At 41.3% G+C, this 12,284-nt stretch overlaps 1 protein-coding gene across 6 annotated transcripts in view; it reads right to left on the bottom strand.

Annotated features, from left to right (window-relative positions):
- Nucleotides 1-1,020: 1,020 nt before the first annotated feature.
- lgmn (legumain) overlaps nucleotides 1,021-12,284 on the bottom strand; it is a 60,063-nt gene continuing 48,799 nt past the window's right edge. For 4 of the 6 annotated variants that reach the window (XM_078562215.1, XM_078562217.1, XM_078562216.1 and 1 more), the window contains 3 exons: nucleotides 8,392-8,562; nucleotides 7,148-7,215; nucleotides 1,021-3,423 (listed from right to left, as the gene is read on the bottom strand). In XM_078562215.1, the coding sequence (XP_078418341.1) occupies nucleotides 3,381-3,423; nucleotides 7,148-7,215; nucleotides 8,392-8,562 (282 nt within the window). In that variant the 3' untranslated portion in view covers nucleotides 1,021-3,380. Of the gene's footprint in view, nucleotides 3,424-7,147; nucleotides 7,216-8,391; nucleotides 8,563-10,238; nucleotides 11,039-12,284 lie in introns of those variants that run through there. The other 2 variants (XM_078562220.1, XM_078562218.1) reach the window with 1 other exon arrangement.

Below are 12,284 nucleotides of genomic sequence, written 5' to 3'. Positions count from 1 at the left end.
TGAAAATTATTATACTTTCGCAACAGTCATGTGATGCCCCATCTACACAACAGGGGTGACCAACAAATACCAACAGAACTTGATGTCCTTCCTTTCCTGCTGCGCCTTTGCTTTAGGTAAGAGAGGTTGAACAGAATGTTGCTGGACTGTAAAACAAATGTACAGACGTGAAGCAAGTGCTGAAGGGCCAGGCAGACTTGGAGCTTCAGAGGTGAACAGGTCAAGATGTGCACGATACAAATTTCCAAGATTAAGATTTTGTTTGTTCAATCAGTGTTAATAGACCCATTTACTGTTGACATAAAAATAGGATTTCTTTTGCAAAGATTTTGGTTTGATTACTTTGCATTTTGGTATTTATCGTTGTAAATCAAGGGTGCAGTTTACTTCTTGCATTGCTTTCAAAGCAACCAGATCAGGGAGATAATTTCCTGAAGCTGGTTGGCAGTCTGAAGTTAACTATTTCACCTCTGTCATTCATTCTCATTAACAAAGTGAGACGTGAGACATGATTTACTAAATGTCACACGATATAGTCAGACCTTGAAATCCAGTAATACCATCACTGAACTTATGAAAAAAAGCTAATGAGTGAGCCACATACTGTCTTAAAATGCCAGACAACCACTCAACTAAGCCAGTTCTTTCACTGCGAGTCATTAAGTATAGTCACCTCTTGGCAACTTCATCCCAATTTTGCCCCATCTGTAGGCAAACATGGATGTCATGTCCATCTCAAGTGCATATGATAGGCTGGGGGTGGGGGAATGGTCTTTGTAGTTGCTTCTCAGACAATTCAAATCCAACTACTATGTTCCAAAAATGGAGATAGACAGAGAATGAACAAATAAGGTGCATAGAGAGAGAGAGTTCTATGCAGAGAGTTGAAAGAAAAGATGGAAAAATTATGAAGTCTGGAAAAATAATAGGGCAGGAATAGGAAGAAGGCAACTGAATAAAAGTTAAGAGTTTCACATTTTTAGCTTTCTTTTTTGTATTTGAGGTATAATAAATCCACTCTTGAAATTCAAATTTCTTTATTGACATAACATTATTTATCCATTAACATGTTATTATTTCAGCATTACAAAACCGAATTGTAGATCCTAAGTAAATGCTTAGTAAATCATAAACCTCTCTCAATTACTGTATATTCAATACCATCTGCAGTAATCTCTCTTCTTAAATCTACACAGTGCACAATGGGACTAGCCTCCTTATTCTCTTCACAGCTATGAAAGTTTCGGCCCTCAGGGTATATATTTTTTAATCTGGTTCAGAGGCAAACTTTGGAACAGGAAATATAAAATGTGCCTACATAGTAAACAGACGCCTGTTAGCAAAGAATGAAGGGGATGAGAATACAATTAACAGCAATTCACTGAAAGTTTACAGTCACTCTGGAACTATTAAGTACCAGAAAAATGTCAAAAGACATAAATAAAACAAACAACCCTCAAACCCTGGAAAAAATCATTGATGTGCTGACATTTAGAAAATCTATAGTTTGGGATCTATATATTGGGAATAGTTCAGAGATGGCTCAGGGCTTCAAAGTACTGTATTAAGAGAGAATCAAAGCTGAACTAGGTTTTTACATTCCAGGTTTCCCTTCTTTTGAAATTCAATTTTTGCTGGTGTTCCAGAGGTGCCACCATGTCTTTAGTGCCTCACCCAAGTGGTTCTTTTTCATAGGCAGTTGGGCAGAAAATCAACTTTGACCAGGGTACAGAACTGTCAGTAGTACACTGACCACCTGCTACACGCTCCACCAGATTTTCTTGCATTGAGCTGAGCTGCTGCTGTCCATCTTCAGCCTCTTGTGAAGTCGAAATTCCTAAGTGTCAACAGTCCATGAAAGGCATCACAACCTAGGACAACTGTATTCTCACCTGACATCCTCACTCATGAGCTTTTCACGTGGGGATGACAAGACAGCAATCAGCAGTGGTGGTGAGTTACAGTTCACTCAGAGACCTCAGAGTTGCTGTGGCAACATGCACTTTTTACATGCATGTTGTAGTCTGCAGCTATGGATAGAGGCTCCCAACTTTCTTCCATTGCATGGCTGATCGGGACTCTCTCCCACTCTCACACAAAAACAGAAACAGAAATACCTGGAAAAACTCAGCAGGTCTGGCAGCATCGGCGGACCAGTTCTGTTGAAGGGTCATGAGGACTCGAAACGTCAACTGTGCTCTCCTCCACCGATCCTGCCAGACCTGCTGAGTTTTTTCAGGTATTTCTGTTTCTGTTTTTGTTTTGGATTTCCACCATCCGCAGTTTTTTGCTTTTATCTCTCTCTCCCACTCTTTCTGCCTGACATTGGCACGTATTGGAAGGATTTGCAGATTGATACTAAACCTGTTTGGTCGTGTTATGAACACACCCTTCTTGGTCATTAAATCCTGGGATGGGACTTGAACCCAGAGCTTCTGGTTGAGGAAGGGACACTACCCAATGGCCCACAAGACCTCCCAGTCAGCAATAGCTGACTTTTTTCAAAAATAAAAACAAGAAAATGCTGGAAATACCCAGATGTGAGTTCTTTCTGCCCCTTCAAAGCAGCATTTGACTAAGAAAGGACTTTAGGAGCCTTAGCAAAATGGAGGTTAGGAGAAACCTCTAAGTGGCTGAAATTATATTTAACATATAAAAAATATAGCCCTGGTTGAAGGCTAATATCACTGTTCAGGTTCACTGCGGCAGTTCCTCAGAGCAGTTTCCTCAAGCACCTTCAGCTACTTCAAGAAGTTCTTCCCCTTCCACTATTTTGAGATGTTAGAAATGTATTTTCTATTGGAAGATAGTATATTAAATAGACTGAGACAGTGCTAGATGGAAGACACTACCAAGAGTTGTAACATTTCACTTAAATTTACTCCTGAAAGTTCTAGATTTCACCTAGAGCTATATACGTTTTAAGTAAATAGAGAAGGTAGAATTCTTGTTTTTACACATTTGTTTATTTTTTAATTGAACATCTTGCTTATGGTGACAGAAGTGCGATAATTAGTGATTTCCTCTTACCCCAGTCCTTTATAATTAACTTGCACACTGATTACACTCAAGGAAAATAAATCTCTGCAGTTAGAAAGTGCATATTACACAGAAAGAATAACTCTGCGTTAGTAAGGCAACTTGAGCAGACGATTCAAAAAAAAAGTTATACTGAACTGGTTCTAAAAATCAATATATTTGAAATGACAATCCATTAGTATTGAAGAGTCAAAAAAATCGAGGGAGGGGTGCAGAGAAGAGAAATTCTTTTCACAGCAAATTAAATAGAATTCAAACATGGTTTGTTCAATTAATTGCAATCCCTGAAGTCCCAAGTGAGATAAGGCAGGAACTTTTCTAAACATATGGTCCAGTCCTTCTTAACTCTTCAGTAGGCAGACTTTATCCATAGCTTGAAGGATGCTGAAAAGGAGATAAGATGGGTTATTCAGATGATCTACATATTCACTTTGAAATACAAATTATTGCTCGATCATCGATAAAAGATACCAAGGTCTACTTCTACTGAACTGAATTCAAATTACTGCTGGGGGTGGGGAGAATGGAGAAGTCCTCATAAAAAGGTACTACAAAATGCTCACATGATGCCACTCCTCCCCTTCAGTTGGTGCTGGTCATCATAAGGATTACAAGTTTATCTCTAGTCCTATCCTTTTATTGTTATTGTTTTATATTAAATCAATGCTCTGTTTAATGTTCATTACAGGTGTAATGGAGACAGAGGGTGGAATAATATGAGTGGAGGTTGGGCGGGGTGGGATGGCGACAGCATGCCCCGCCGGAAACCGCGTCACCGTGAAGCCAACCGGCTCCACATCGGCCGGCCCTGCAGCAACAAAGTGCTGCGGAGCTGATTAATGAGCTGCCAGTCCCGGCAGTGCCAGGAAGGCATCAGTGGCAGCTGCCAGGACTGCAGCTGGAGAGAGGAGCCCAAGGCCTAAGATCCCCAGAGGAGGTAAGAGGTAAGTTAGGGAGAGGGGCAGTGGAGGGGTGGGGGAGGGGGGGGGGGGAGATGTTGGTTTCAGAGAGAAAGAATAGGTAGTAAGGAGGGGGGGCTTCGGTCTTGGGGGAGCCGCCCCACGATTGGCAAAGGGCACCTCCCCACCCGTGCTTCTCGTGGAAGCGTGAGAGGAGTCAGGAGTTGAAAAGGAGCTGGGAGAGCAGAGGTGACTGAAGGAGTTCGGTGAGGAGGGAATGAGGTGATCCTGTGAGTACAGTTGGGCAAGTATTTACTACTTTTATCGCTTATAGTTTTTAAAGTCTTATTTTGTGGTTCATTGTAAGGGTTATATTCTGTAACAACGAGGAGCAGGGCAGAAGGGCCTTAGAGTAATTGATATTAAGTATCTTCCAAAAGGTTTAATTTAATTTAAAGGGGTAAGTCATGGCAGGAGAGCTCAAAGCCATGGTGTGCTCCTCCTGCTCTATGTGGGAAGCCGGGAACATTTCCAGTGCCCGGGACCAGCATATGTGTGGGCAGTGTCTCCAGCTGCAGCTCCTGGAAGCCCAAGTTTCGGAGCTAGAGCGGCGGCTGCAGACACTGTGGAGCATCTGCGAGGCGGAGAGTATCGTGGATAGCACGTGTAGAGAGGTAGTCACTCCGCAGGCCGAGAGTCCACAGGCAGCGAGGGAATGGGTGACCACCAGGCAGAACAAGAGGACTAGGCAGACAGTGCAGGAATCTCCTGTGGCTATTCTCCTGCAAAACAGATACACCACTTTGGATACTGTTGGGGGGAATGGCCTCTTAGGGGAAAGCAGCAACAGCCAAATTCGTTGCACCATGGTTGGCTCTGCTGCACAGGGGAGGAGTAATAAGTGTGGGAATGCAATAGTTACAGGAAATTCAATTGTAAGGGGAATAGACAGGCGTTTCTGTGGCCGCAAACAAGACTCCAGGATGGTATGTTGCCTCCCTGGTGCTAGGGTCAAGGATGTCTCAGAGTGGCTACAGGACATTCTAAAGGGGGAGGGTGAACAGCCAGTAGTCGCGGTACACATTGGTACAAATGACATAGGTAAAAAATGGGATGAGGTCCTAAAAGCAGAATATAGGGAGTTAGGAAGTAAGTTGAAAAGTAGGACTTCAAAAGGTAGTGATCTCAGGATTACTACCGGTGCCACGTGCCAGTCAGAGTAGAAATAGCAGGACATATCAGATGAATACATGGCTGAAGAGATGGTGTGAAAGGGAGGGTTTCAGATTCCTGGGACATTGGGACCGGTTCTGGGGGAGGTGGGACCAGTACAGACTGGACAGGTTACACCTGGGCAGGACTGAGACTGATGTCCTAGGGGGAATATTTGCTAGAGCGGTTGGGGAGGGTTTAAACTAAAATGGCAGGAGGATGGGAACCTATGCAAGGAGTCAGAGGAGGGGGAATCAAGGACAAGAACAAAAGACAGAGAGGGGAATAAGAAAAGTGGTGGGCAGAGAAATCAAAGGCAAGAATCAAACAGGGCCTCAGTGAAAAATAGTGGGAACAGGACAAGTAATGTTAAAAAGACAAGTCTAAAGGCTTTGTGCCTTAATGCAAGGAGCATTCACAATAAAGTGGATGAATTAACCGCGCAAATAGATGTAAACAGGTATGATATACTCGGGATTACGGAGACATGGCTGCAGGGTGACCAGGGATGGGAACTGAACATCCAGGGGTATTCAGTGTTTAGGAAGGTCAGACAAAAAGGAAAAGGTGGTGGAGTTGCATTGCTGGTTAAAGAGGAAATTAACGCAATAATGAGGGAAGATATTAGCTCCGACGATGTGGAATCTGTATGGGTAGAGCTGAGAAATACTAAGGGGCAAAAAACATTAGTGGGAGTTGTATATAGACCCCCAAACTGTAGTGATGATGTTGGGAATGGCATTAAACAGGAAATTAGAGACACATGCAATAAAGGAACATCTGTAATTATGGGTGACTTTAATCTGCATATAGATTGGGCAAATCAAATTAGTAACAATTCCGTAGAGGAGGAATTCCTGGAGTCTATACGGGGTGGTTTTCTGGACCAATACGTTGAGGAACCAACTAGAGAACAGGCCATCCTAGACTGGGTATTGTGTAATGAGAAAGGAATAATTGGCAATCTAGTTGTGCGAGGCCCCTTGGGGATGAGCGACCATAATATGATAGAATTCTTCATCAAGATGGAGAGTGACATAGTTGATTCTGAGACCAGGGTCCTGAATCTTAATAAAGGAAGCTCTGATGGTATGAGACACGAGTTGGCTATGACGGATTGGGAAACATTACTTAAAGGGATGACGGTGGATAGGCAATGGCAAACGTTCAAAGAGCGCATGGGTGAACTGCAACAATTGTTTATTCCTGTCTGGCCCAAAAGCAAAATAGGAAAGGTGGCCAAAAAGGGAAATTAGAGATAGTATTAGATCCAAGGAAAAGGCATACAAATTGGTCAGAAAACACAACAGACCTGAGGATTGGGAGCACTTTAGAATTCAGCAAAGGAGCACCAAGGGATTGATTAAGAAGGGGAAAATAGAGTATGAGAGTAACCTTGCAGGGAACATAAAAACTGACTGTAGAAGTTTCTATAGGTATGTGAAGAGAAAAAGATTGGTGAAGACAAACGTAGGCCCCTTACAGTCTGAAACAGGGGAATTTATAATGGGGAGCGAAGAAATGGCTGACCAACTAAATACATACTTTGGTTCTGTCTTCACAAAGGAGGGCACAAATAACATACCAGAAATGTTGGGGAACACAGGGTTTAGTGAGAGGGAGGAACTGAAAGAAATCAGTATTAGTAGGGAAATGGTGTTGGAGAAATTGATGGGATTGAAGGCCGATAAATCCCCAGGGCCTGATAATCTACATCTCAGAGTACTTAAGGAAGTGGCCCTGGAAATAGTGGATGCATTGGTCGTCATCTTCCGAGATTCTATGGACTCTGGAACAGTTCCTACACTTGGAGGGTAGCTAATGTAACCCCACTATTTAAAAAGGGAGGTAGAGAGAAAACAGGGAATTATAGACCAGTCATCCTGACGTCGGTAGTGGGGAAAATTGGGGGCACGTAAAATTCAGCCCTGAGTTTTGCACACTTCTACTGTCACTCAACCAATATGTTGTTAAATTCAAAATAACATAAACATTACCTCTTTATTGAGAAACCTTCTTCACAAAGATTGACTAAAGCATAAAGTTGTCTCAGTGCATATTCATACTAAAGAAAAACACAGCAACATTAAAAATAGACATTAGCAGTCCTTTGCCAATACCTATGCATTGGGAATTATGTTACAACAAAGTTTCAGTGCAATTTCAGTTTAAGGGTTCAATGTCTAATTTTAACACGCTCATTATAAATGAAATGCAAAAACCCCCCTTGACATATGAACTTTTCACAACACGTCAATAAATCAATTATGAAATGTTCTTCAGCTACACTAGACTTCAGTGATTCAGAAGTCAGATAGTCCATACGTGTCTCTATATGGAGATAATTAAGCAATGGTTACTGTGCCAAAGATCAGTTTGTTGGATTACATTTTACACAATTAAGATTGACATCATGGAAGCATTTTTCCATTATTTCCTATTGGTCTTCATTACAGTAACATGCAAGGGTGCAGCTCCACTGGTAAAAGATGTCGTCCAGTCCCTCAACCAAGGTCAGTTTTTTGCTGTGTTGCACATTGAGTGGGGTGTGTCACCACCTCTGAACCCAACGTTATCTTTGTCAAATGTTAACTGCATTTCCAAAGATTATTATACAATTAGCAGCAGTAATCCATGTTGAGTTGATTAATCTCAGATAAGGTGACAGGGGAAATTCTACAATCCCTCAGAAATGAGCAATACACATCTAGATTCTTCACAATCTGCAAGCTAGGGAAAAGGATGAGAGTTGGGTCAGAATGTCCTTGCCTACTTCGCTCCCGATTTCTAACCTGGATGGCATGGATAGCAGACAATGACAAGAATAGACTCTGCTGTGCTCCCATGACCAAACAGCAAACCAGCACCCTGTACCCAGCCTCAGACAAGGAAAATCCCTCTTGTTTGAAGTGCAGAGCGATGCCAATAGAACTGCACAGCACAATGATGAAGTTGGGAGACACACATTAGAAAAGTTTCTCCCAGTTTGCATTTAAACTGTGCTACCCATCCTTCTGCAGCAGCTAAAAAAAAAACTTGCTTAATCTTCACTTTATAAGTTAGTAACAAACGCAATCTTCATTCTCTTTCTGCAGAACGTCAAGCAGAAATTTTGGTGGGCACATTTCATTGGCAATTCCAAATCTAGAACATGATTGGTGCCCTTACAAAGCAAAACATGATCCAACAAACATGCAGCATTTTTAAAACTAATTTTTAAATGAACTAATTATATATTTACCAGTGGTGTGTGCCAGTTAAAGCAGCGAGTTTTGAAGTGATAGTTTGCAGCTTGGTAGCAGGCATGATCACGGATACGACTTCGGGAGTTTAGAATCTGTGCTGCATGCTCCTCAGATTCTGTGACAATGGACACAATCTTTTGCACAGACTCCTGGATTAGGCGCTTGTTCTACCAAAGAACAGATACACTGGTCAATATTCAAAAAGCATTACTGCACAAAGAAAACCAGAAATGTCCAATTAGATTTTCTAAAGATATATGGGAGGCCGCATTCATTTATTTTCTTGCTGCTGGACTTATCTATCCAGAGACGTCATTAAAATCTCAATTTCAAAAAATAGTAAGAATGGGTATTACAATAATTATTTCAAGTAAAAGAAAAAGGAGGAAGGTATCTTAGACAAGAGTTCTTGGTTAATACAGGATTTCTCTCCAAATTTAACATGTTCAAAAACATGATTGCCTTTTAAACAAAAACAGTAAAGGCTGGAAAAACTCAGCAGGTCTAAAGGCATCTGTGGAGAGAAAAACAGAGTTAACATTTCGAGTCCGTATGGCTCTTCTTCAGAAAAGTCATATGGACTCGAAATGTTAACTCTGTTTTTTCTCTCCACAGGTGCTGTTAGACCTGCTGAGTTTTTCCAGCATTTTCTGTTTTTGTTTCAGATTTCCAGCATCTGCAGTATTCTGCTTTTATTTATACGGCTGCCTCTTAACTGTCTTCTGAGAAGACTTAATGAACCATCCAGTTGTATTGAGCCATGACTAAGAATAAAACAGGCTAATTTGATGAATAAACAAATTCTTTTCAACGGTCAGGTAGATTTCTGTCTAATACATCTGCTGGTTCACTTGCTTTTAACACCTAACAACAACTAACCTTCATCTTGTTCAGTTCTCACATACCTATTAATGCTTTTAAAAGACTTAGAACCAGACTGCATTTAGGGTAACGCTCAATAGAGAAAACGAATTTGGTCCATTTCCCTGAGTCGGTGTTATTTTAGCATTTCCAAAATAGATTGCCCAGCAAGGAACAAATGGCAAGTGGCATGGCAAGGCTGCTCATCTCTCATTGAAGCTTTATATAATGGGATGTGGGTAGCTGAGGCTAATTTTAAAATTCCCATTTATATTAAAGGATGGTGGGGTGGGAGGCAGAGGGAGGCTGCATTTATATAGTGCTTTTCATGGCCACAGGATGCTCAAACTGCTTTTCAGCCAGTTAGGTACTTTTGAAATGTAGTAAATGCTGCAATGTAGGAAACACAGAAGCCAATCTGTGGAAAGCAAACTCCCACAAACAGCAAATTAATAATGACCAAATAATCTGTTTTTGTGATGTTGATGTTGAAGGATAAATATTGTCCATGCCAGAGTATATAACACCCCTGCTCTTCTCCTCAAATACTGCTATGCAATCTTTTATGTCTACCTGAGGCGGCAAATGGAGCCACGGGCTGAACATCTCATCAGAAAGATGGCACCCCCGACCGTGCCGCACTCCCTCAGCACTGCACTGGGTTGTCAGGTTTGATTACTGAGCTCAAGTCCAGGAGCGGAATTTGAACCTGAATCTGTGACTGAGAGGTGAGAGTGCTGCCAACTGAGGTACAGCTGACACTGGCCTCAGCAAAAAGTCTCAAATGGAGCGGGACGTTGGGGGGTTGGGGGGTGGAATGAAATATTTTCAATGCTGGTTACATCAGAATTATGTATCTTTTAATTTCATAGAACAGTTACAGCACAGAAGGAGGCCATTCAGCCCATCATGTCCATAGTGGCTCTCACAGGGAGGTCCACTTTCCGGCCTTTTCCCCTCAGCCCTGCAAATTTTCTCTTTTCACATAATTATCCAATTCCTTTTTGAAAGCCACAATTGAGTCTGCCAGCACCATAATCTCAGGCAGTGCATTCCAGATCCTAACCACATACTGCATAGAAAGATTTTCCTCATGTTGCCTCTGGTTCCTTTACCATTTACCTTAGGTCAGCATCCTCTGGTTCTCGACTCTTCTTCCAATGGGAACAGTTTCTCCCATCTACTCTGCCCAGACCCTTCATGATTTTGAATACCTCTCAGCCTTTTCTTCTCTAAGGAGAACACCACAAGTACACAAGAACTAGGAGCAGGAGTGGGCCATTCAGCCCCTTGAGACTGCTCCACCATTCAATAAGATCATGGCTGATCTGATTGTGGCCTCAACTCCACTTTCCTGTCCATCCCTCATAACCCTTGACTCACTTTTTGATCAAAAATCTAACTCAGCCTAGAAAAAATTCAATGACCAAGCCTACACTGCTCTCTGGGGAAGAGAAATCCACAGACTAATGATCCTCTGGGGGGAAAAAAATTCTCCTTATCTCCATCTTTAAAAAGGGAAACTCCCAATTTTTAAACTACATCCCCTAGTTCTAGTCTCCCCCACCAGGGGAAACATCCTTGCAGCATCCACTCTGTCAAGTCCCCTCAGCATCTTATATGTTTCAATAAGATCACTTTTCATTCTTCTAAATTCCACGGGTATAGGCCCAGACTGTTCAAATTTTCTTCATAAACTAATCTCTTCATCCCAGGAATCGGTCGAGAGCACCTTCTCTAAAGTTCTCTCTTCCTCCATTATGTAAATCCTCTTTTTGGTACCTAATATTAAAAAATACAATAAAAGGCATGATACTACCTCAGTAGTAAAATGAGCTCCAAATGCCAAGCAACTTAGATTATTATATTTTTGGGGCTTCAATATACCTCATCACAAATTAATTTTGATTTTAATATCTACATTAAAAAGCTCAATGCTAGCCACTTTGAGAACCCATCTTACCATACAAGATTTATTGCCAATTAATGTTGTACGGCTTAATTGATCCCTCCTCCCTCAAAAAAAATGAACACGTTCTGTAAGTTGATCACACACTTTACCATTTAAAGATCTGAGACCCATGGTTGGATTTTCACTGAGTTGGGCTGACTCAGGAGCCCTTTAAAAATGCTGGGAGGGACCTGATTCCAGGATTCCCGCCTCCAATCCTGTTTCCAGTAATTTGGAGGGGCATGACTTAATTGAATTAAAGACAGCTGGTCTGAAGGCTTTGATGTATCGGAAGAGGAGCTAGGTGTGAAATGCTAAGTAAGTAAACATGGGTGACGTTTTAGAATGTAAGGTGTAAAGAAAAATTTGCATTTTTAGGTAAACCAGGGTAGTTTGAATTTCAAGCGAGAGGGTGAAATGTTACATTTAGCCAGAAGTCAAACAGTGTGTTTATTTTTCCCAAAGCTTATTGATGAAATTGGTACTATGAAAGATGTTTATTACTAGAAAGCTAAAGTCCAAAGACCTATTGAAATAATGAAATTTGCATTCTAAGAGGAAAATATGTATAAAGGAGAGAAGGCTATGTGTAAGGAAGGAATTCTAAGATCTAACAAGTGTGAAAAGCCTTCAACCCCTATGTACTAAGCTGCTGCCTACAGGAGCCAAAGCTAAGAGAATTCAATCTGAATATCACTGTCCAGGGTATTGTGTGCTTTGCCTGGGTCTGTTGAAATATATCTAGTTTTACTGTTGCCTTAACAGAGATGTGAATTAGATTAATTAGGGGATTCTTTTATTAATAAATGTTTAATTTAGTTTTGAAAAAAAAAAACCTCTAAGGCTCGGTGGTCTTATTACTACTGAATTCAAGGCACACACATCAAAATAAAAATATAAGCTGAAAAACAGTTGTGGCAGCTGTTTCAAGTTTCCTTCAGGGAATTGAGCAGCTCAGCACTTACCATCTGCTGTACCATAACACTCCTGTAATTCTTTCATTGACATGTTTTGAAATACAAAAAAAATCTGTTCTTTCAGTTTCAAGTTAGATGCTGTGTTGTAAGTTACATGTGT

This window comes from Cetorhinus maximus, chromosome 18, assembly GCF_964194155.1.
Source record: "Cetorhinus maximus chromosome 18, sCetMax3.hap1.1, whole genome shotgun sequence".
NCBI classification, from domain to species: Eukaryota; Metazoa; Chordata; class Chondrichthyes; order Lamniformes; family Cetorhinidae; genus Cetorhinus; species Cetorhinus maximus.
Note: the sequence above shows the minus strand (reverse complement) of the source record. Positions and strands in the feature narration are given on the sequence as shown.